The following is a 26,821-nucleotide window of genomic DNA, read 5'->3' as shown; positions in this document are numbered from 1 at the left end:
CAGTTGAGGAGAGCCTCAGTTACAGTGTTTATGGAGCATAAATGTCAAATCTTTTGGTTTTTCCAACCAGGCAAAAATTTCCCTAAAGATTTACATAAAAGTCAGCCTACGGGCTAGACAACATAGGAAGTCTGGGAATGTAACACACTCGAAAAATGAACTCAAAAACTTTTGTTGCTTGTTTAAAGTACTTAATTAAAATGAGAATGAGTTTAATCCAATTAAATATGTACGAAGCCTTGTGTTAACTTGATCAATTTGTGTTGGAACAATATAAAAAAATTAAGCTAACTTACTAGTTTTTACAAATTTAAGTGGATTGAACATAAAATAATTAAGTTGTCCGAAAAAACTCAACAATTGTGTTCACTTTCAGCTCATTTTAAATAGGTAGTTTGAACAAACAGCAAACACAAATGTTTTGAGTGTGTTTTAAAAGCATTACAAACTGTATTGATTCTTGCAATCTAAAAGTAATTCATATAATCATATATCAAAAAAAAAATTATAGCATTTTTTTTCTTTTCAGTTTTTCGCTTTTCTTGTGGTTTATTCCAAGTTTTTCCTAATTAGCGTTTTATTTATGTATTTTTAACTGAACCATCAAACTCACAGTCTGAGCACATCTGTCTGAAATATGGGGAAGCACTAAATTTAACTACAAGTTTACACACAAGCACTCTTTGTGCTGCTCTAAATCTGGGATGCATTTCAACTCCACAAACAACATGTTTAATGTGCGCTGATGGATTCATTTAGCAAGGCTTCAGAATGAAACAAAGGATTTCTCCCGCTGACATTTGGCCTGCAGGTGTTCAATAGCAATAAGATCACTGGCACTCAGAGCTGAGGAAATGAATAACTACCACAGCGCACACACACACACACACACACACACACACACACACACACACACACACACACACACACACACACACACACACACACACACACACACAAAACTCAGAGTTAACCAGCTGGTTCATTTTCCACCCACTGACTAAACAATAGTTCGGAAGCACATGCAGTTGCTGAATAACACGGACTCATTTTATACAATTCATTCTCAATTTATATTCTCGTAAATCCTTAGTCATCAACCCACCTTGTTGGTATATCCATAATACCAGCTCTATTTGTATATTGTAACGCTCAAATGAAACTGTTGCTTGTTCAAACTGCTTATTTCAAATGAGCTAAAACACTTAAGCTTGTTAAAAGTTACAGTATATACACTGTTAAAAAATCCATAAATTGACAGTTTTACATATTTAGTGGTTGATATTTTTATTTATTTTATGTTACCCCATTTATTTAGGCTTTTGAATTGCATTACAAGATCTGGATTTTTCTTCTAACAACTTTTAACCTTGAAAAGTTAGAAAAATTGACTTTTATTATAATTTTTAACTGTTTAAAGTGATATATTGTCTGGGATGGTGTTGTATAGTACAGTACAAAACCTTGAAATAAGCTGCCAGTACATTTTCTGTAATTTTGCAGACTTTTTTCTTATCCAATTATTCATTCATTCATTCATTCATTCATCCATTCATTTTCCCAGCTGAGGCTCGAACGCTTTGACAATGCTTTCTATACACAATTTGATATTTTACTTCACAGCACATGAATTTTTGTATTGAATTGTCATACAATCTTGTCCTTTAATACAAGCAGTCATATATATGTACCTGTACCTATAATTTTACCTGTTTAAAGAAAACACTCTTTTTGAATGCATCAAACAAAGCTCAAGTACATGCACAGACCAACATGAGCATTTATAGCACATAAACTAATGTAAATAATATCCTGCTTGCTTTATGAACGTTGTCGAGCGAGTTGTTAAACACCTACAATTGGTCACGCTGTCAACAGAAAGGGCTACGATTGACTCAAACACACCGGCATCACTGTGACTCTGTAAAGTGACACTGATAAAGGGACGCGGTGATCACAGCTGATCCATGATAGATGTGGTGGAGAAAACTTGCTTTGCAGACAAGTTTGTGTCTGGATTCTCAAGTATCGCTATAACAGCCAAGAGGAGAGGAAACGTCACACCAGCCGGTCAAAGGTCCACAGTGAGAGAGAGAGAGAGAAATTGAGTTAACTTTCATTTTCAAATAGGAGCTTCTGCTGTAACTTCAGTGTCAGTGAAAGACTGTCCAGTAAACACACAGTGAATGCAGAATTTCTGCATTTTATTTACTCATGCTCACCTCCCTACTAATAGTATTCTACTGCGACATAGCGCACATGAGATAAATGACATCGTAATAACCGGTTAGGATCTATATTCGAACCGATACCAAATTGTTTGTGTGTGCATCGCGGTGCACCGATGAAAAACTGAATTGAGACCCCTAGTAAGTGTGCGTGATTTTAAGGGTTTATTAGTCAAATGAAGTTCAAGTCATGATTTTTTTTTTTTTTTTTGTCATTCCACTACATGTGTCGACAAAAAGTAACGAAAAGATGCGTTTAAGTTTGAAGAAAACAAGTGATTTGTGGTACATTTCACAGGAAAATGTTTTCATTATTGAGACCTTGTAAGATGGAGTTTAGGAAAAAGTGTCCAGTGCATATGGAGTGTTTCTACAGGTGGTTTGTCAAGCCCACTCACCTGTGAGGCACACTCAGAATCGCACATGTTTTTAAAGATATATGGAGTGATTAAGAAAGTGTCTGGTACAAATGTGCAAACTGCTGTCTGGGAAAGTATCAGAGATAAAAAGAGTGTGTGTTTTCTACAGGTGGTTTGTCAGGCCCGCTCACCTGTGTGAGGCACACTAAAACATGCACGCTTTATAGAGATATGGAAAGATTAAGACAGTGCCTGCCGCAAATGAGCAGACTGGTATCTGGGAAAGTGTCAGAGAGATGAAAGAGTGTGTTTTCTACAGATGGTTTGTCAAGCCCACTCACCTGTGCGAGGCACACTCAGAAATCCACAATGTTTCGACATATATATATATAGTGATTAAGAAAATGTCTGGTGCAAATGTACAAACTGGCGTCTGGGAAGTGTCAGATAGATGACAGTGTGTTTTTTACAGGTGTTTTTTTATACCCACTGACCTGTGTGAATATATTTGTTTCAAATAAGCTGGATTGGAGTATCCAGAATACCTGTGAAACCACATTCAAAGAATGTTTTTGTTATTCATCACTTTGGTTTTTACACACCATTTAGCAGTGTGTTTCTTTGGAAACCTGCGGCTTGGGGAATATATGAGGTGGAACAAGAACAGAGACGCCCTTCCTGAGTTTGCCGTTGCATGGGGTCTATGTAAGTTTGTACTGTGTTTGCATGGGCGGCATCAGGCATCTAAGATTGTGTTGTTGATAAAAGTGTGCGCATGTAGATTGGAAAATATGTCTTGCTACGTGAAGTCGTTAATCTGCACCGTGTGGAGGCATGTTTAATCATGAGGGAATGCTGTGGAATTCATTTGATTAGCTGGTAGACAAAGTTCTGCTTTAGATGGCAGGCTTAGGTCATGGAGAATGTTATAAAGTGCTTTTTGGAATAAAATCAAGTTCTTTAGAGGAGAGAGGGGTGTTTAAAAAGAAGGAGGAATGATGAATGATTTGCCGAAGTTTTGTTTCATCACTTGTGGTGTGACTGGTTGGGGCAGTTCACCTGAAAATTTAAATTCTGTCATCATTTACTCATCCGGTTTCCTTCTTTTGTTGAACACAGATGGATGTACTGAAAAATGTTGCAAACCGGTAACCATAAACTCCCATAGTATTTGTTTTTTCTATTGATGGTCAATGTCCACCAGGTTTTCATTTACTCATTCATTTTCCTTCAGCTTAGTCCATTTACTCAGGTGTCGACACAGCGGAATGAATCGGCAACTTATCCAACATATGTTTTACACAGCGGATGCCAAATCCAGCCGCAACCCAGTACTGGGAAACACCCATACACACTCATTCACACTCATACACTGGCCAATGTAGTTTATTCAATTCACCTAAACCACTGAGCCACCTTGTCACCCCATTTTTAGGCAGTTTCTTCCTAATTATTTAATTTGTGGTTAAAGTAATTAATTTATTTAATTATTCATTCATTTTTAAAGTCCCTTTATTAATCTGGGGTCACCACAGCGGAATGAACCTCCATACTTATTTAATTCATTTTATTTTATTAAGTATTTTATTATTTTGGGGGGGTTGGACTTTAACTATCTAATTTTTATTAATAAATTAAATGTATTTTTAAGTGTCTACTTTTTATTTTTGTTATTAGTTTTTTTACATTATTATTGTTATTTAGTTGTAATATAATGCAATGTGTATTTATATAGCGTGTTTATCATGTATGGCCATACACCCAAAGTGCTTCACAATCATGAGGGGGGCTCTCCACACCACCACCGGCGTGCAGCATCCACTTGGATGATGCGATGGCACGCACAGGACAACAGCGCTAGTGCGCTCACCACACACCAGCTATTGGTGGAGTGGCGAGCCAGTGATAGAGCCAGTTCAGTGGATGGGAATGATTGGGAGGCCATGATGGGTAAGGGCCGATGGAGGGAATTTTGGCTAGGACACCAGGGTTACACCCTAGTGCCATAGGATTTTTAACCCTTTGATGCACTACGTGTCTAAAGTGACCCGACTAAGTTTATTTGTCCTATATCTATGTTATAGCTTGTGCATCAAAGGGTTAATAACCACAAAGAGTCAGGACCTCGTTTTAACGTCTCATCTGAAAGACGGCGCCCACTGACAGTATAGTGTCCCCTTTACTATACTGGGGCATTAGGACTCACACAGGTTGAGCACCCCCCCTGCTGGCCTTAGTTATATAATAATTACATATTAACCTTATTGTTATTTAAATGAGTTGCCATTTAAAAATACATGTGCACTTTAAAAAGTGATTATTTACTTTAAGTGAGTAACCTGGTTGTAACTGGGAACTTTTAAGTTTATTAATTTTTTTTTTTAAATATGCATATTATTTACTTAAAAATTAAGCCCATATTTTTTACTCACTTTAAGTAACGTCGACTAATTGCTTTAAAAGCCACAGTTTTAATCGATTATTTTAAGCTGACAGATCATTTTTACAGTGTGCTTGTTGTAATTATTACCTCATTATTTAACTGATACATTTCCCAGTACTGGGTTGCTGCCAGAAGGGCATCTGCTGCGTGAAACATATGCTGGAATAGCTGGCGGTTCATTCCGCTGTGGAGACCCCTGATAAATAAGGGACTAAGCTGAAGGAAAATTAATAAATGAATTGATATGCTGATGAAATATTCCAGTTTTAAGAAGTGTTAAACGCAGGATAATTGTTTGACGAATCTCCACAGTGAGCCGAAACTGGAATCAAGACAAAGCAGCAGCATGTTTTGGTCACTCCATTACTCTCTCATACCTCCATCTGTGCTGGTTTTCTGTCTTAGCTATTATTACAAAAGGTGGAAAATGCTATGACAGCGTGTCCAAACAGTGAACTGAAAAGCCTCTTGATTCTCCAGAAGGAATGCTCTGTTATTTAGAATCAGGAGTCGTTCAGTGTGCTAAACTGCGGCCCTTGCGTCATTTCTCAACAAAGCGAGATGGTTAGGGGGGGGATCTGTGCGTGATTCATTGCCGTTTCCAGTTGACAGGGTCGTTCACTCATTTTTGGGGTGAGAACAGGATGTGGAAGAGGGAGAAACATGCAGAGATATCACTGTGATAAAAGGGAGTGCTGAAGTTTCTGACCCTTGTGGAGTTTTACATCTCATTAGATCCGCATGTTCTGCCATTACAGAGACTCCCACGAAGATAAAATACAGACGTTTGTTTTAAAGGGATAGTTCACCCAAAAGTGAAAAGTCTGTCATCGTTTACTCAACCTCAGGATATTGCAGTTCTGAATGAAATGTCTGTGCTGCTGAACACCAAGGAAAATATCTGGAAGATTGTCAGCAGCCTAAATGATCTCGCCCATCAAATCCCATATATTATTATTTCCAGCTACAGCATGGGTTGCAAGATGTCTAGTCTTAGCTCAAATTAAATTGCTTTTATAACTAGGTAAAAACAACATTTAAAGTAAGACTTGTTTTTACTTTACACTTTAAAATATATTCTGTAATGAGCTCATTTTGTATTTCGTTATTCACATTTTGTTTTTCGGTTTATTTACGGTTGTGAATTGCATTATGGGACCTTGATCTCTGTCTTTCAACTTTTTGGATGTAGAAAATTCAGCTGTGCTGTTTAACAAAGTGACTTTTATTAACATTGTAGTAGTTTGAAATAATATATTATATATAAAAAATTATTTCCCAGAGATGGGTTGCGGCTGGAAGGGCTTCCGCTGTGTAAAAACTTGCTGGATAAGTTGGCAGTTCATTCCGCTGTGGCGACCCCGATTTAACAAAGGGACTAAGCCAACAAGAAAATGAATTTTATTAACATTCTAGTAGTTTGAAATAATATATTATATATAAAAAATTATTTCCCAGAGATGGGTTGCGGCTGGAAGGGCATCCGCTGCGTCAAAACTTGCTGGATAAGTTGGCGATTCATTCCACTGTGGCGACCCCGGTTTAATATAGGGACTAAGCCAACAAGAAAATGTATGAATGAATATAAAAAAATAATAATATAGACAGAATTAAAGGGAGTGCTGAAGTTTTTGACCCTTGTGGAGTTTTACATCTCAATAGATCTGCATGTTCTGCCATTACAGCGACTCCCACGAAGCATGCCAGAAAGATACGGAGAGTTAAAATACAGACGTTTGTTTTAAAGGGATAGTTCACCCAAAAGTGAAAATTCTGTCATCGTTTACTCAAGGTTGTGTCAATCCTGTCAATGGGTTGCAAGATGACCTTCGTGAGTCACTTTTTTATCTGTTTATTTACGGTTGTGAATTACATTATGGGACATTGATCTCTGTTCAGTCAACTTTTTGGACGTATAAAATTCAGCTGTGCTGTTTAAGAAAGCTGAACAGGGGTGCCGCTAGAGGGGAAAGCTAGGATGATTCTAAGAGGCCACGCATTTTGGGGGCCCACGAAGCCCCTACCCCCACCCCTAACCTCAGGTTGTTTCAATTCTGAATGAAATGCTTTTGTTCTGCTGAACACAGAGGAAAATATGTGGAGGAATGTCAGCAACCAAACAGATCTCGCCCATCGAATCCCACAGTACTTATTTTTTCCAGCTACAGCACGGGACTCCATGGATTGCAAGATGTCTAATCCTATAGTTCAAATGAAATGGCTCCTTTAACATTTAAATTAAGACTTTAATTTACACTGTAAAATGTACTCTTTAATTAACAGGTTCCATATTTTGTGATTTATTTATTTATTTATTTATTTATGGTTTTAAATTGCATTATGGGACCTTGATCTCTGTTATGTCAACTTTTTGGATGTGGAAAATTCAGCTGTTGAGTTAAACAAAGTGACTTTTATTGACATTAGTAGTTAAAAACAATATATTGTATAAAATAATAATAATAATAATAATAATAATAATGATAATATAGATATAATTAAAGAGGACCTATTATGCCCCTTTTTATGTCCCTATAGTGCATATGTGAAGTCTTAGCTCAAACTATCCCACAAAAAATGCATTATGATTCTTTGAAATTGACTAATTGTGCCATTTTGGTGACTGTCGCTTTAAATTTAAATGAGATTGTGCTCTTTTCAAAAGAGGGTGGAGCTTCAAATCCCTGTGTGTCAGTTTGGCAGATTCAAAAACAAGTCTGACGCTGTATGCTAATGAGGGAGAGATGGTCACTAATGGGCGGGGCTTTCCCTCTCTGATGACACGTACTAAGAGAGAATGTCAATCAAAGAGTTTCTTAAGAGTTTTATCAAGTTTGATTATAAACAATAAAATTAATAAATTTGTTTCATTAGAAGCTGGTTATATTCACAGACTGCTGCCACACATTTGTGTTTAAATCCCTTATAAAAGGGTTGTTGCATAATAGGTCCTCTTTAAATCTGTGAAATAACAAGAAAAACTTATAACAACGTTTTGTACTGTAATTTACAACACCAACCCAGACAATACATCACTTCAAGCTTGTACAAAGTCAATATAAGTCACTTTTTCAAACATCAAAAAAAAATCTAATAATAAATTACAGTATAAATCATTTGGGAACTGATAGGATGATAAAATTATTGTGGATTTCTATTGGCCGATCTGATGTGATTGACAGCTTGATAATGCCCTCATGCTAGTAAACACCAATCAGAGAGAAGATGTCACTGAGAAGGGAGGGAACATTTTTATAGTGTCCACCGCTAATATTAGCACCCCTGGTAAATATAGGCAAAGGTCTTTCTTGTTTATCCTTTTATTTATCCTGTGCTTAAAATGTGCTTTAAATACTGAAGATGATTCTAAAGAGTTTGTTTTAGATTAGAGTACAAGCTTTTTGTCTTGAAACCCTTCCAAAATATTTGCGGTGATGTTAATGACGTTCAATTGTTGTTTTGGTTTAATATGTTTAATATTATGAGTAAAAGATCAAAAGGTAAAAATATTAAATATATTTTTTCATATCCATCTTTGCTCATATCTACCAAGTGTGCCAAAAATCACAACGTTTCAACCGATAACAGTCTTATTTTTTTATATTTTAATCAGTTAACGAGGATTAAAATAAACCTATCCATATTCTCAATGAATATTCAGCTTTACTCTGAAATATATCACATTACAACAATACAAGAAGTGGAGATTTGTTGTGTTTTCAGTGTGGGAATCAGTTTATTCTCACGCTCTGTCCATGTACAGCAGTTATGATCACACATTTAACACACACACACACACACACACACACACACACACACACACACACACACACACACACACACACATATATAAAACATGACCGCTTGTTTCCCCACTGGATCCCGATGACCGTCTTCTCCATTTAATCACAGAGAATGGACTAGACTCAGATCCCCAGAGTATCTTTTGGCAGACTCTCTCGCTCTCTGTCCCTCTTTCCTTCCCTCTCGACACACACTGGGTTTATAATTTACTCCAGTCGTTTAATTAAAGAAAACTTCAGGCCTACTGTGATGAAAGATTTGCATAGATTGTGATTACAGAGAGTATAAACTGCTCTGCGCTCCTGTCAGATGTAGACCGATTTTCGTCAGAACGGCTAACCGCTAGTCGGCCAAACACTGCACGATCGCCTCACAGCAAGAAGGTCGCTGGTTCTGTGTTAACCTGTGGGTTTCCTCCGGGTGCTCCGGTTTCCCCCACAGTCCAAACACATGCGCTATAGGGGAACTGAATAAGCTAAACTGGCCGTAGTGTGTGTGAATGCAAGAGTGTATGGGTGTTTCCCAATGTTGGGCTGCGGCTGGAAGGGCATCCGCTGTGTAAAACATGTGCTGGATAAGTTGGTGGTTCATTCCGCTGTGGCGACCCCTGATGAATAAAGGGATTAAGCCGAAAAGAAAACATATGAACGAATAATAATGTTTCACTGTGTTTTGCTCTAGGATTTGAGCGCGTCTCGATCTTCTGGCTGTGCTGTGTGTGAGTTTGAGACGAGCGGAGCGTCATGTCAGAGCCGTTTGACTGTGAAAGCTGTAAAGAGTCTCTGTACGGACAGAAATACATCCAGGTGGACGACAAGCCTCACTGCGTGCCCTGCTACGACCGGCTGCATGCTAACACCTGCCACGAGTGCAAAGAGCTGATCGAACACAACTCACGGGTGAGGTTTCAAAATACACGTGCAATCAAAACTAACCGTGTTGATTTTGTTTGCTCACACTGCTAGTTTTGTGGTGAACAATTCATCTGAGCATGTCATTAAGTAGGGTTAATTATCGTTTGGGTTTTTTCGATACCGGTACTAAATCGATACTTTTAAAATGGTACTGGTGCCAAAAAGGTGCCTGAATCGATACTTTTTAGCCACGAATTAATTAACAAAAAAAAAACTGTTAAGTTGAACAATTAGGTTTAAAGGTGTCCCAAATGAACCCAACTTTGTAGTTTTCCATATTTGATGAAGTTTTGGGTTACAAGAACCTACCATTTTTAGAGTATATGTATGAATTAATTTGTTTTTTTTTTATTTAATACTACTATCCCAGATGTATTTCATTACATACAGTTGAAGTCAGAATTATTTGCCCCCGTTTATTTATTTCCCCAATTTCTGTTTAACGAAGAGAAAAATTTTTCAACACATTCTAACTGCTGTAAACTTCAGTAAATAGTCATGATACCATCTGCTTGCAGAAGGAAGTTTGGCTATATGAATGACTTTCTCCTACATTTACCCATTTAAATACATACTGTTGTCAAAAGGCCACTGGGTATTGTTGAGCCTGAGTAAAAGGGCTTTTACAACAAGTTTGATTTGTTTTTCATAAGACAACAAAATATTTATCTATATATTTTACAATATATATTTACAGTAGTTCACGTTTATTCCACACTATTATTGTTTTTACTGTATTTTTTGTAGTGTAATAATATATCAAGCCTTGGTCATATAAAAAAATATATACATTTTAAGTCAGAATTATTATCCCCCGTTTATTTTTTCCCCAATTTCGGTTTAACGATTTTTTTCAACACATTTCTAATCATAATAGCTTTAATAACTAATTTCTAATAACTGATTTATTTTATCTTTGTCATGTCAATATTTGGCTAGATATTTTCCAAGACACTTCTATACAGCTTAAAGTGACATTTAAAGGCTTAACTAGGTTAATTAGGTTAACTAGGCAGGTTTGGGTAAATAGGCAAGTTATTGTATAGCGATGTTTTTTTCTTTAGACTATAGAATAAAAATATAGCCTAAAGAGGCTAATAATTTTGACCTTGAAATGGTTCATAAAAAAAAATAAAAACTGCTTTTATTCTAGCCAAAATAAAACAAATAAGACTTTCTCCAGAAGAAAAAATATTATCAGACATACTGTGAAAATGTCCTTGCTCTGTTAAACATCATTTGGGAATTATTTAAAAAAGAAAAAAACAAAATTAAAGGGGGGCTAATAATTCTGACTTTAACTGTATATATATTTCAACATGCATTGATCACTTCATGATCAACATTATCCACACAGATGTATTTGGATTAATTATGTGTGTTCATGTGTTTTATGACTGTTCTTCAGCGAGTTTACGCACAAATTCAGCTCATAAGTTCCACATTTACAGTAAATGTGCGTATTATAGGTCATGGTCACGCGTGACAGAGCGGCTAAGCAAAAGGCTAATGTAAACACAGCACTTACTGATCCACCGGGAGAAATGCACACTACATAAACACTAATACTCGCTCGCTCACTCCTTCTGTGTTTTTCTCTCTCTTCCTCCATCAGTCATCCGGAGACGTGATGATTTCTGGGTCAATTCTGGGTCATTTGGCTAAAAAGGCACCATTTATTATGGGAGAGGTTTAACAGTTGAGCTTGAACACTCGGGAAGGATTGCCGGGTTTGGTGGATTATATTATTTTATAATTTAGAAAAAGAGTTTTGGCAGTGTCTGTTTGGGTTACATTTATTTTGGTTTAAAATAAACTTTTTAAACTAAAAAAGCTTCAGTCTAATCTAATTTAACATTATTCCGTTTCCGTTTTAAATTGATTCACTTTTTCCATTCAATTCATTTTGATTTGATCCGGTTGAAATGGCTTTTAAATACCACAGCAGATGAATTTTAGAGCCATGGTATTTAAGTATTCATTTACATGTCATCTAATTCCTATAAAAGTACACACACACACACACACACACACACGCACACGCACACACTAATAAATATACTTGCACATATATTAGTAACTTTACTATAACTTTCTTATCTTTTTTACAGTACGCTCGGCTCAACTATATTTTATGTATGTTGATTCAGTGTCTATATATGTTGATTCGGTGTCTATATATTTTGATTCAGTGTCTATATATTTTGTAAACCATTTATATCTTGATTCAGTATCTATATTTTGATTCAGCATCGATATATATAGTTTGATTTAGTGTCTTTATATTTAGATTCAGTATGTATTTAATTTGATTCAGTATCTATATATTTTGATTAAGTAGCTATATTTTGATCCAATATTTATATATTTTGATTTTAGTATCTAAATATTTTGATTTCCGTATCTGTATATTTTGATTTAGTGTCTACATATTTTGATTTAGTTGCTATATTTCGATTCAATTTCTATATGTTTTGATTTTAGTATCTATATATTTTGATTTAGTAGCTATATTTTGATTTAGTATCTAAGTATTTTGATTCAGTATGTATATTTTGATTCAGTATCTATTTATACAGTATTTTGATTCAGTATCTATATATTTTGATTTAGAATTTATATTTTGATTCAGTACCTATATATTCATTCAGTATCTATATATTTTGATTCAGTATCTACTTATACAGTATTTTGATTCAGTATCTATAAATTGATTTAGAATATATATTTTAATTTTGTACCAATATATATTGATTCAGTATCTATTTATTTTGATTCAGTATCTATTTATTTTGATTCAGTATCTATTTATACTGTATTTTGATTCAGTATCTATTTATTTTGATTCAGTATCTATTTATACTGTATTTTGATTCAGTATCTATATATTTTGATTCAGTATCTAGATATTTTGATTCAATATTTATTGTGTACAGTATTTATATTTTGATTCAGCTTCAGTTTGATTCACATTTGATCCACCATATTTTGATTTGATTTAGTTCAGTATTGATTTGCTCTAATTTCATTCAGTTCAGGTTTCTCCTAAACTGGATTCACATAGTTGTTTTATTTTACCATTTCCAAGTCAGTTGGATCTGGATTTGACTTAATATGACTTAATGTGATCGGCTTTGATCCACTTCAGTTACAGAGCGCGCATCTCTAACATAAACAGAACTGAAGAGTTTGATTTCTCACATCTTCACTGGAAGACCTCGAGCGCCAAAGACAAATACGAGGAGGTAAAACAGAAGCTTCTGGTCAGTGTTCAGCCTTCAAAGCTGTCTGATGTCTGAGAGCCTGGATCAGAGGCCAATAGTAAAGTATGTTTTTGTTGCGTAAAGGTCTCACCATTCCTTTCATGGTAGTGGATGTAACAAAGAGAACAGCAAGGTCTGTTTTGCTTCAACATGCTTTCAGCTGCAGAACTTCCTGCACAACCAGCTGCGTCACCTCATGTCAACTTGTGCTCGCTTTTACACCGACCTCTGACCCAAAGCTATGACATAACTGGGATTAAGCTGAGTGAAATGTACATTCTCGAAACTGAAGAAGAAGAAAAAAACTAAGTTAAAATATAACTAAAAATAATATCACATGAGGGCTAACAGTGGTATAAAGTAACAAATTACAAATACTCAAATGACTGTAATTGAGTAGTTTTTCTCAGGAATTGTAATTTACTAAGTAGTTTAAAAAATTTGCACTTCCCTTTGAGTACATTTTTAGTGCAGTATCGGTACTTTTACTCCACTATTTTCCTTGTACCTGCAGTCTCTACTTTATTTCTTTCTTGTCTATAGTGATTGGCTTAAGTAAAAAATCAGTCCTGTGATTCTTGTCTAATCAAATCGCACACAGAAAGTAAATCGCATCATACTGAACAACCTCAAGACATGGGCGCTTTATAAATGCAGCAAACTGTTTGGAAGCAATAAAAATGTCCAAGATGTTCAAAATCTTTACACACAATGATCCAGAGACAATTTATAGACTCCATGTCACTGAAGAGAAAATGAAGGATGTCGCCTGTATGATGCCTGAAATCACCAAACAGGCTTAAATCACTAAATAGAACGAAAGAAGAATGGAAGCAAGGGCCAAATGAAGGAAGGACTGAACAAAGAATGAAAGGAAGGACTGAATGAAGGACGGAAGGAAGGAAGGAAGGAAGGAAGGAAGGAAGGAAGGAAGGAAAGAGCAAATTAATGAAGGTAGGATTCAAAAAAGGACCAAACAAATGAAGGAAGGAAAAAAGTAACGGAAGAAGAAAAAAGTAACGGAGGAGGGAAAAATGTAACAGAGGAAGGAAAAAAGTAACGAAGGTAGGAAGTAACGAAGGAAAGTAGCAACGAAGGAAGGAAGCAAGAAAGCAAGGAAGGAACGAAGAAACGAAGTAACGAAGGAACGAAGCAACGAATGAAGTAATGAACTAACAAAGTAACAAACTAACAAAGTAACAAACGAACAAGGTAATGAATGAACAAAGTAACGAATGAACAAAGTAACAAACGAACAAAGTAACAAATGAACGAATCAACAAATGAATGAAGTAACAAGTGAACAAAGTAACGAATGAACGAACAAAGTAACAAATGAAAGAACAAGGTAACAAATGAACGAACAAAGTAACGAACGAATGAAGTAACAAACTAAAATTAATGAACAAATGAAGCAAACTAATAAAGTAACAAACAAACAAACAAACAAACTTAGTAATGAATGAATAAACAGAGTAACAAACGAACAAAGTAATAAATGAACAAACAAATTAATAAACGAACGAGGTAACTAGCGAACGAACGAAGTAATGTACGAATGAACAAAGTAACGAACGAACCTACAAGCAAAGTAACAAACAAAGTAACGAACTAACCTAATGAAGAAAGGAACAGACAAATGAATAAATGATCGAACGAATGAAGGGAGGAATGAAGGAACAAATGAATAAATGAAGGAAGGACAGAATGAACAAACGAAAAAAGGAATGAAGGAAGATAACTGAATGCTTTTAAGAATACTTCGTTTACACATCCCTGCACAAATTGCATGTAAGCACATTCACTTTTCACTGTGTAATACTCACTCACTACTCTTGAGCACTTTTAAAAGGTCTACTTTTTACTCATACTTTGAGTAATATTTACAACTGTCTACTTGCACAACATTTTTGGGCAAGTAATGGTACTTGTACTTGAGTATGATTTTTCAGTACTCTTTCCAACACTGAGGGCTAATAATTTTGACCTCAACTGTACATCTTATAAGAGTGTGTTCATGTGTTTCTCCTGTGCTGTGTGTGTGTTAAGGAGCTGTATCATGAGGACAGGCATTATCATGAGCAGTGTTTCCGCTGCTCTCGCTGCAGTCGATCACTGGCCAAAGAGTCCTTCACCTGTCAGGAAGACGCTCTGGTGTGTAACAACTGTTACTGCAATGAGTTTTCTTCTAATTGTGTGGCCTGCGGGAAGACTGTGATGCCAGGTAACCTTCACACAAACACGTATATGCTAGTATTTTATTTATATACACACACCTTTCGAAAGTTTGGGGTGAGTTTTTTCTTCAGGAAGGATGGCTTAAATTCAGAATACGATTCAGAATAACTGTGTAATCTCAAATGAATTCTTAAAGCACATAGAAAATATATAATATACATAGACAATAATGGGTAAAGCTATTAATTTATATACATATATTTATATACGGAAATATTTTATATTATAGTGCTCTTCAATGGAGAGATTTGAACAATTTTAAAAATACCAACTAATTTAATAACTAATTAACTTTGTCTTTGTGTCTTTTGTGCTATGATGACAGTATATAATATTTGTGTATTTTTGCAAGACACTATTCAGCTAAAAGTAATAATAAAAAAAAGAATGATTCGTTAAGGGGGCTAAAAAGTCTGTTCATTCATTCGTTCGTTCATTCGTTCCAAGGTTATTCTAGTTATTATAAATAACTATAATAGATATAGAATGAAAATGCAAATAAACATGCAAATAATAAGTTATATATCAATGTAAATGTGGGGCGGGGCGATGAATCGCGAAAAGTTAGTCGGCCATCAGCGATGGACGATGGCATCGTCTATCGGCACAACCCTAGATGGTAGTGGTAGGTGATAGTGGTCATGTGACCTCTGAATACATGTTTGAAAAAAATGATGGTTGAGTTTTTATTATACAATATTTATTCTGATTATTTTAAATATTGCACCTAACAAATATCCTTATTTAGAAGAAATAAAATAAAACCAACACTGAAACTAATAAAAACTAAACTTAAACTAAGCAATTTCAAAATATATGAACTAATATAAACTAGTAACTCCGCCTCTCAACACTAATTAAAGTCAAAATGAAATAAAAACTAAAACTTATGAAAAATCCAACTATTATAACCTTGATTTTTTCGTTCGTTTGTTAAACATAAAAGACTTAAGTTGTCCCTAAAAATTCTCAAGAATTGTGTTGATTCAGCTCATTTATAATTAGTATGAACAAACACCAATAATATGTTTTTTTTAATGTGCGACTGTAGTGTTGTTGATCCATAAACATGTTGGTAAAGTCAGGTTGTGTGTTTCTCACTCTACCCACTAATGCAGAAAGTCAGTTATTGAGTTTAACAGGGTGCGGCAGTGCAGATTACAGACACGCTCAGCTGAGACAGAAAACCCTGCGGCCACACGCCAGCACACGGCCCTTACGTTACCCATAATTACACTCCGCCGCCTGCCGCTGACTCTCTAATACTCCACAAAGAGAGACGAGACTGTCTGAATGTACTAAGAGGATAAAATTACAACTGAAAGTGGCAGTGCTCTCCCTCCTTCCTCTTTCATTCAAAACACACTTTAAGATCAGGTGAGCCGTTTCCTACCAAACCTGTATGTTGCAACTCGTGCATTTTTCAGATTCCACGTGTGTTTCAGTGGATACACACTTCCAGCCCACAGATTTCACACAGCTGAAATGGAACTCAAAACACGAGCGGCTTTTGTAGATATAGAGTCATTCAGCAGGAATATGACATCACATCATGTGTAGTTGGTCATGATAATGCAAAGGTTTAACTGTGTGGTTTTTGCTTATCGAATGTGCCTATAGTCACCTGAAACAGTAAAAGTGCTTGAGAAAGAACCTGTCGTGGATAATTAGGCCTGTTTTTCTGAGTAAATCATCCATTAATCATGCAATGATTTAATGACCTAAAAGTTATATGAAGAAATACACCATAATATCAACATTTTTGGGACTTTGACTAAACACTTTGGCTTAATTGTTTTGTTACATTTATTCCTCTTAATTTTATTAGTTTGGCTTTTTGTATTTATTTTAAATATTGATTAGTTGATTAGTTGAATTTTCATTTTAAAAAATTGAGTAAACCACACTAAGAAATATCCATAAATTAGCATTTTTTTTTCAAAATGATTATTATTTTTTCATTTTATTTATGCTTTTGAATTGCATTACGAGACTTTAACCTTCCTTCCAACAACTTTTAACCTTGAAAAAGTTCTAAAAGAGTGACTTTTATTAAGTTTAAACTGATATATTGTCTAGGTTGGCGTTGCATATTATGAACTAATAACTGATTTATTTTATCTTTGCCATGATGACAGTAAATAATATTTGACTAGATATTTTTCAAGACACTTCTATACAGCTTAAAGTGACATTTAAAGCTTAACTAGGTTAATTTGGTTAACTAGGCAAGTTATTGTATATTGATGGTTTGTTCTGTAGACTATCGAAAAAAATTATAGCTTAAAGGGGCTAATAATATTGACCTTAAAATGGTGTTTAAAAAATTAATAACTGCTTTTATTTTAGCTGAAATAAAACAAATAAGACTTTCTCCAAAAGAAAAAATATTATCAGTCATACAGTAAAAATGTCCTTGCTACGTCAAACATAATTTGGGGAAATATTTAAAAAAGAAAAAAAAATTCAAAAGGCTTATAATACTGACTTCAACTGTGTGTGTGTGTGTGTGTGTGTGTGTGTGTGTGTGTGTGTGTGTGTGTGTGTGTGTGTGTGTGTGTGTGTGTGTGTGTGTGTATATACACACATATACACTTATACATTGCAATATTATCATTTTATTCAAACTAAAATGTGAATTATTCACTTTGTTTAACTACAGAGTTGAATTCCCAACATTAAAATTCGACAGAGCAGATATCAACATTCTATAATGCAATTCACAACTGTAAATAAATAGAAATCACTTGCAAATCACAATACCAAAACTGTTAATTGACAAATATTTTTTATAGTGCAGTTGGCCTAATAGTAATTGAATAGAATACATAATTATAAAAATTAAGTTGTCAACTTTACATTCTGATGTTACAACAGACTTACTCACTTTAACTAAACTTGTCATTTTTTCTATAGTAGCTTTATTTAATTTTTTTCCCAATTAAATCAACATTGTTTCTTTTTTATATTAATTTTAATTAATTAATATATATTTATATATTAAAATATTTCTAAATAGTCCTAAATATAGTTTTACGTATAACATGTTTGACAAAGCCTGTAGGGTATTAATATCCAACAATTGTAATTTTCATATATATATTTTTTATATAGTTTTACATTTTGCTTTATAGCAACAATGATGACAAAGCTGATATATTTGAGCAGATATCTGATTTTTAAATATGCATTGGCCAAAACAAAATGCCATTTTCACTTATTTTACAGTATGAAAAAGGCTGTTAAAACTACACAGAAAACATGATTCATTGGATTTATTATATTTTTTGAAGGTAAAGTTAAACAAATTAAATTTATTAATGTTTAACTTAATTTGTTCAAATTCAGCCCATATAAATTGTTTGCAACCACTTACCATAAAAATTTAATAATTTTAACAGTGTAGATCAATTTGAACAAGTATAAATTGCAACACAGGCTCATTTTGAAAACGTAGCCCTTTATACGTTTCTGGAAGTTGCAAATTATGTAGCCAAAAGTACATATGGCTGCATTTTGTCCTTAAATCGAACGCTATATAGGGCAGCATGACGCCGTTCCTTTTCTCGCTTACTGTCCGATTGGTCGGTTGATCCGTCAGTCAATCAAGTCAGTCGACAGTGGCCTCTGGTGGATTTATGTGAGAACAGCAGGCATGAATGGCACTCATAAAAGAAATATAGGATCTGAAAAAGCATACACAGAGGCCTCTGGTAGATTTGCGAAAACAAAAACAGCAAAAGAAAAACCTCCTGAGATGTATTTTGATCTTTTCAGAAATAGGGGTGCGTAATCAGAATGAGTCTGGCTTGGAAAATTGACAAAATCACAGAGAAAATTTATAGTTTTAGGCCCTCAGCATTCCTCCTACCTATTACTGTTTCCACTTCCATTAGTAATTACACTGTTATTTAGCATTTTTGCATTAATAAACTGTTTAGTCAGCTTGGTTTACTCTCTGTGCAGTTGGTGTTTAATATGAAATGATTGTCCTCTCAGGCTCTAAGCGGCTGGAGTATGAAGACTGTGTGTGGCATGAGGAGTGTTTTGTTTGCTGTGGTTGTGAGCAGCCCATCGGCGCCCAGTCCTTTATTCCCGATAAAGACGAGTACTACTGCGTGCCCTGTTATGAGGGACGATTCGCCCCGCGCTGCGCTCACTGCAAACAGGTGACACAAAAACTATTTATTTTATTATATATCATCCATTAAAGATGACCAGTTATGTCCCTTTTTACAAGATGTAAAATAAGTCTCTGATATTCCTAGAGTGTGTATGTAAACTTTCAACTCAAAATACACTACATTTAATGTTTAGTAACTCTTTAAAACTGCCCCTTTTAGGCTTTGATCCTAATTGTGCCATTTTGGTGACTGTCGCTTTAAATTCAAATGAGATTGTGCCCCTTTTTAAAGGCGGAGCTACAAATGTATGTGTGTCAGCATAGTGGCAGATTCTAAAACAAAACTAATGTTCTGTGCTATTGAGGGAGAGATGGTCACTAATAGGCGGGGCTAAAAAAGAAGAATATCAATCAAAGTGTTTCTGCAGACATTTATCAAGTGTGATATTAAAAAAATAAAATGTTTTTTTACCATTAGAAACTGGTTATATTCACAGACTGTTGCCACACAACTGTGTTTAAACTTTTTTTAAAAGTGATTTTTGCATAATAGGTCCCCTTTAAAGACTATAATGTAGATTGCAGGTACAATGCTAATGTTTTTCCAGTATTTTCTAATATTGAGTCAGAAATCCTACACACAACAAACACTGCAGCTTTTCTTTCCAATATTTGTTTTTACATAAAGGGTTAGATACATTTTTAGCATGATGCATAAATTAATAAATCTTCCACATTTCTCTATGGCAACCATGTATTTATGTTTACATTTTGGCTAGCAATAGGCTACTTACTATGTGGAAAAGTCATTTTTTAGCATGTTTAACATTAGGCTAGCATGGCTTTGCATGTTTCTAGCATGTTTTTAACATGATTTACAGCATAGCTATGTGTTAGCATCTTGCTAGCATAAATTGTAACATTTCTCCCATTTGACTAGCATAACATGCTGCTAACTTGTTACTAAGATCACTTGTTTCTTAACATTTACAGGCATGAATTGTTGTTAGCATGCGCTTTAAACCACTAATGTGAACAAATAAAGCTAGCATTTTTTATATAATTAATACACTGGGAAAGCATGACAACATATATTTGTTGATACAGTATATACAGTATGTTTGTGTCTTATGACACTGTAAAAAAAGATTCCAAACTGCATACTAATTTTAATATTGAGTATTTGAATATTTCATATTATTTCAGTTTGTTCAATCAAATGACAGTAAAATTAAGTTTTTTTTTAATCTGTCTTATCTCAAACAGACCTTGGTTCAGGGTGGTGTTACGTACAGAGACGAGCCCTGGCATAAAGAGTGTTTCCTGTGTACGGGATGTAAAGTTCAGTTAGCCGGACAGCCTTTCACCACGCAGGGTGAAGATCCATACTGCGTCAAGTGCTTCAGCAACTTGTACGCCCAAAAATGTGCCGCCTGCGAAAAACCCATCACAGGTCAGTGTGTGTGAGTGTGTCCTTCATAACAAAACCACGATTCACAACATCAACTAACACTAACGCTTTGTCAGAAACAAGAAACAGTTGTCACATAAACAGGGTCATGTGTTTTGTGGCATGCAGTGCTTCATAATGACGAGTATTACATCTTGTAGGTCATGAACTATGAGTCAAAATCAGATCACATTTCTGGACTGTTTATATAGTTTTGATACTGATCTCAAAGCAAGTTTAGCAAAGGGTCTGGTTGCCATTACAATGATTTTTCATTACCTCATGCTCATGTCATTCCAAACTCTTGATTTTCTCATATCATATATTCTGTGAGACACAGAATGGGATGTTTAACAGAATGTCCATGACGCTCTTTCCATATAAAACAGATTCAACAAGCCTAAAGTGACATTTTAGCCAAGTGTGCCATCTGATGTTAAAAACCAGCCTAGAGCACCACTTGCTGTTAGAAACTAGCCTAGATCGCCATCTGCTGTTAAAAACTAGCTAAGAACACTATCTGTTGTTCAAAACTAGCCTAGAGCACCATCTGTTGTTCCAAACTAGCCTAGAGCATCATTTGTTGTTCAAAACTAGCCTAGAGCACCATCTGTTGTTCCAAACTAGCCTAGAGCATCATTTGTTGTTCAAAACTAGCCTAGAGCACCATTTGTTGTTCAAAACTAGCCTAGAGCACCATTTGTTGTTCAAAACTAGCACAGAGCACCTTCTTCTAGATTGTCGGCGCCAATAGCCTAGTGGTACTGTGTGCCGACATATAGCACTGACATGCTCACGGCGACCCAAGTTCGATTCCCAACTCAAGGTCCTTTGCCAATCCTACCCCTCTCTCTGCTCCCAATGCTTTCCTGTCTGAAATGTCTACTGTTCTATCATAATAAAGGTGAAAACCCCTAAAAAAATTATTCTAAAATCATAAAATAAAATAAACAATTGCCTAGATTGCTATCTGCTGCTACTAAAAACTAGCCTAGAGCACCATCTACAGTTTAAAACTAGCCTAGACCAACATCTGCTGTTAAAAACTAGCCTAGATTGGCATCTGCTGCTGTTATAAACTACCCTAGAGCACCATTTGCTGTTAAAAACTAGCCTCGAACATCACCTGCTACTAAAAACTAGCCTAGCGCACCATCTGCAGTTAAAAACTAGCCTAGAGAAACATCTGCTGTTAAAAACTATAGCCTAGAGCGCCATCTGCTGTAAGAAACTAGCATAAAGCACTATCTGCTATTAAAAACTAGCATAGAGCGCCATCAGCTGTTAAAAACAAAGCTCAAATTTGATTCAAGAGAGAATAGTATTGCATATTGAAAATCTCGATGCAAAATCTGTTCCTTGAATGATTCTTTCACAGCTCTAGTTCAACCTTTTGTTGAATGACTTTTGACTATTTTTAAGAATAATGACTATTTTTCTGTTAAAAAGATTCTATTTTTTCTGTTATAACACTTTTATACCCTTAGAAATTATTTAAATAATGCCATCAAATGAAACTAAGCATCTCTCTGTCTCATTCTCAGGTTTCGGAGAAGGGAAGTACGTCTCGTTTGAGGAGCGTCAGTGGCATAAGCCGTGCTTTAAATGCTCCGTGTGTTCACTGTCTCTGGTTGGTGCTGGATTTTTCCCCCATGGATCAATGATTCTCTGCAAAGGTTGCAATACCAAAAAACTGTTTCAGATTGTTTGTGAACAGACCATTGAGTAATTAAACATTTATATATTGTTCATAATTTATACATTAAATGTATATGCAAGTTTTGGTGTAACACTCTCCCAACTCTCCCTGTTAAACAAGGTTTCGGCAGGTTTGATGAAGCAAGTCAATGCGTTCTTTGAATGCTAATTTTTAAGCAAGCAATGACTTGTAATAAATTAAATGCATATTCCTTTTAAAAAAGGTTTGAATAACTCCAAAAATATATAGATTTTACTGTAACTTATTATTAAACTGCAAAAAAGTAATGTTTTTTAAGGTTTATTTTACTGGTGAAGATATGATTTCAGATTCTTAAATCAAGAATAATTTAAATGGGAAGCAAAATGATAAGACATACGTCTTGTTTAATTGTAAAACTGATCAAAATGAAGCAAGTTTTGAGTTGAAACAAGAAAAATAGCAGCAAAAACCCTTAGATTTTTATTCATTCATTCATTCATTCATTTTTTCGACTAAGTCCCTTTATTCATCAAAGGTCACCACAGCGGAAGGAACCGCCAACTTGTGTTTTACACAGCGGATGCCCTTCCAGCTGCAACCCACTTCATGGAAACATCCATACACACTCATTCACACACACATACACTACAGCCAATTTAGCTTATTCAATTCACCTATAGCGCATATGTTTGGAGGAAACCCTCGCCAACAGGTATAACATGCAAACTCCACATAAGAATGCCAACTAACCCAGCTGGGACTTGAACCGGCAACCTTCTTGCTGTAAGGTGACAGTGTTAAACACTGAGCCACCTTGTCACCGGTCTATTTTTTATTTTTTTACAAATTCTCAGATATTTATTCTTATAATAAACATAAATTTACTTTACTGTTAATTTTTTTTTTTCAGGAATCATGAACTAATTTCTTTATCAAGCATCTTAAGAACATGTATTTTGATTTAGGGATGTTTAGACGTTCATATTGAGAAAAAAACTGAACTAAGATATTTATATTTTGCAGACCATTCAGCATTTAATGCCACCACTTAATGACTTTAAACCTTTCTGCTTTGATTTAAGACATTATAAAAGGATGAGTTAGAGATTTCCCCCTCATCATTGTAGTGCTTTGAAGTTTTAATTCAACATTTGAGTTATTCTCATATTTAATTCAACTCCAGGCCTTTGCAACAATCCTTAACGCAAAATACTTTTTACCAATATACACACACGGACCCAAATGACTGCCAACAGTGAAGGTGTGTGTTTAATGAGACATTGAGATCCAGGACTGAAAAGATGTTGTTTGTGTGAAACAGTGAATTTTACTGCACTCCTGTAATGCACTAATGCATGCTTTTAATAATTTTCACATGAAATATTCACACATTCATTTGTTTCTTTCGAAGTATGTTTGATATTTGATTGTATTTTTTACATAATATGAATGCTCTCTGTAAAACTGCTCAAGCTGTTGTAATGCCATTCATAAAAATGCTTGTAACATAAAAATACTTCAAGGTTCGAGTGATATTTTCCCTTTTTTTTTCCAAAAAATAAAAATACATTTTTTACACTGAATTTCTGCGAGACATTCATTCATTCATTTTCCTTTAGCTTAGTCCTTTATATATTAGGGCAGGGGTGGCCAACCCTGTTCCTGGAGAGCCACCTTCCTGCAGATTTCAGTTGCTACCCATATCAAACACACCTGAACCAATTACTTAGGACCTGAACACCACGTGATAATTACAGACAGGTGTGTTTGATATGGGTTGCAACTGAAATCTGCAGAAAGGTGGCTCTTCAGGAACATGGTTGGCCACCCCTGTATTAGGGGGTCGCCACAGTGGAATGAACCACCAACTATTCCAGCAAACGTTTATGCAGCAGATGCCATTCCATCTCCAACTCAGTGCTAGGAAACACCCATGCACTCTCACATTCACACATGCACTCATACGCTAATTTCATTCATTCATTCATTCATTTTCCTTGGGCTTCGTCTTTTTATACATCAGGCAGAATGAACACAGCTGATGCCCTTCCAGCTGCAACCCAGTACTGGTAAACATCCATACACACTCATTCACACACATACACTATATGAACAATTTAGTTAATCCAATTCATCTATATATGTCTTTGGACTGTGAAGGAAACCGGAGCACCAAGAGGAAACCCACACCAACGTGGGGAGAACATGCAAACTCTGCAAGCCGGGACTTGAACCAGTCGACAGTGCTAACCATTGAGCCACCGTGTCGCAGAGATACAAACTCTAAACTTAACTCAATTTAGTTTCATTTTCTTGCCTGATTAAGCCTTTAAACTACACTTTACGCTGAATACTGAATACTCCCGGTGTCCAAACATTTTATCCTACCCATCAGATTATGCTGCCACCACTCATTTGAATGGTTCTGAGGTTGGGTTTAGGTAGGTTAGGGCAATATTACAGCTTCATATCACACTACTCCATGTTAAAATTTATACTGGTAGCAAAATCTGAAGCATATTGCGTCATCAAAATGTGCTGCCTACTTTTTGAATGGGAGGTAGGACATTATGACAAGGTAGGAAAATTGACAGAACATTGGCCCAGCCAAGACTCAAACCAGCGACTTTCTTGCTGTGAGGCCACAGTGCTAACCACTGAGCCACCGTGCCGTCTTTCTGTGAAGCAATTTCTGATAAAATGCCTCCTCCTGTCACCAAATGAAAACAAACATGCAAAAACTCTGCATGTGAAGTTAATTCGAACTGTTTTTAGTTGCACTCTTTTTTAAATCTCGTGTGAAACATTTATTTTTACCACATTCTTTTCCCCTTTACCAAAAGCCAAATAGTTTTTCTGATGGATATTTTACCAAATAAGGGCACACAGCACTAAAAGATGACTATGAAAGTTGTAATTTCCTGAAATGATCGATGCGGGAATCACTGCAGGATGTTAGAGCACTGAGAAAGTGAAGTACAATTGGCACCTTTGTGGGACACCAGATGGTAAATACTTGATTGACAGACCAACCACTGCACACACATCCAGTGGAAAATGATGGGCTGGTGGAGACACTTCAATCCTTAAAAGGTAAAGTCAGAGATATTGAGGTTTTACAAGGCATTTTAACATCACTACGGTTCATTGTTCAAAAGTTATTAGAGCTCTTTTGTTTTACTGTGTGAAAATAATTTAGATTGTTTCATGAAATTGTTGTATAGAGAGGAGTCAAATACAGGATTTGGATGTCTGCATCAATTGAAATTGACGAAAGAGATTTTAAAGGCCTATAATGTGCGTCTATTTTTATAAATAAAGTAAATTAAATGAAAATTTCCATATTTATTCAACATATCAAACACATGTTTTCAGTAAACAACCTACTTTTTTTGCCTCATAGTTATTTAAATATATATTAATAAAAGGTGATTGTACAATGTATAAAATATATTTTAAATTATTAAAAACTTCTGTTAGCAAACGACTAAAACCTATTGTTTAGAAGCATATTGGCATGATACAATTATGTAAAATGACATTATTTTGGGCCTATGATCCTTTAATATCTTGATTCTTTTTATAAATATGCCTGACAACATTTTTGGTAGGTCTACGTGACACTGAGTTAAAATGCAGGTTATTTCTTCAGTAAACCTTGGTAAAAATGTGAGAATTGTTTTATTAAGACATGTTCGTTTAATGTTTTAATGCTTGATGACTCTTATAACCATCTAATATAATCTTTAAATTGTACAGTGTGGTTAATTTGTAAAGGTCTGAATGTTATTGTAATATTCTGTAATAGCAATCCAAGCGTCATACCTGCTCTTAAATACGGTAGGTTTTTCTTGAATCACTTCATAGTCTTCGTTTTGTCTTTAAGTCCTCTGGTGATTTTAGCGAATATACCGATTCTCCTCAGGTTCACAGGTGAATTTAATCATATTAACTATCAACATAATTCACTAGCATTTGAAACCCACTAGGCGTCAGTATATCCACATAATTTAGAAACGCGTGTAGAATTCTACTCCAAAAATGAGACGCCTTCAAATACCCGTATGTCTTCGAGATTATGTTACTAACATGAAATATTTTAAGCAGCACAATAACGGAATGTTTTATGCTAATATAAACATTATACCGGATGGCACCGGAAGTCTCGGTCATGTACTTTAAAATTGAGTAAGGGAAAACGGGGATTATAATAACACATTTGAGGGTCAGTAACATCAAATTGTTGTTGTTTGTTGTTCATCCAAGGTCTCTCACACTTTGATATTGTCTTCTATAAATTGGCTATAATTTATAAACG

General features: G+C 35.2%; 1 protein-coding gene and 1 long non-coding RNA gene across 3 annotated transcripts in view; one reads left to right on the top strand and one right to left on the bottom strand.

The window, feature by feature from the left end:
• fhl3b (four and a half LIM domains 3b) overlaps positions 1 to 24,086 on the top strand; it is a 30,200-nt gene extending 6,114 nt beyond the window's left edge. For both annotated transcript variants that reach the window (XM_087294423.2, NM_001099978.1), the window contains 5 exon segments: positions 9,516 to 9,733; positions 15,061 to 15,235; positions 19,249 to 19,418; positions 20,639 to 20,825; positions 22,367 to 24,086. In XM_087294423.2, the coding sequence (XP_087150549.1) occupies positions 9,578 to 9,733; positions 15,061 to 15,235; positions 19,249 to 19,418; positions 20,639 to 20,825; positions 22,367 to 22,551 (873 nt within the window). In that variant the 5' untranslated portion in view covers positions 9,516 to 9,577 and the 3' untranslated portion in view covers positions 22,552 to 24,086.
• On the bottom strand, positions 1,895 to 26,386 carry LOC147832429 (uncharacterized). Its single transcript, XR_015516374.2, has 3 exons — positions 26,329 to 26,386; positions 25,493 to 25,588; positions 1,895 to 2,031 (listed from the first exon to the last, which is right to left on the bottom strand). It is a non-coding gene; the product is annotated as an uncharacterized LOC147832429 (long non-coding RNA).
• Positions 26,387 to 26,821: the final 435 nt, after the last annotated feature.

This window comes from Danio rerio, chromosome 19 (assembly GCF_052040795.2).
Source record: "Danio rerio strain M-AB ecotype USA chromosome 19, GRCz13ab, whole genome shotgun sequence".
NCBI lineage: Eukaryota > Metazoa > Chordata > Actinopteri > Cypriniformes > Danionidae > Danio > Danio rerio.
The sequence above is the reverse complement of the archived record's forward strand: the minus strand, read 5'-3'. Positions and strand labels throughout refer to the sequence as shown.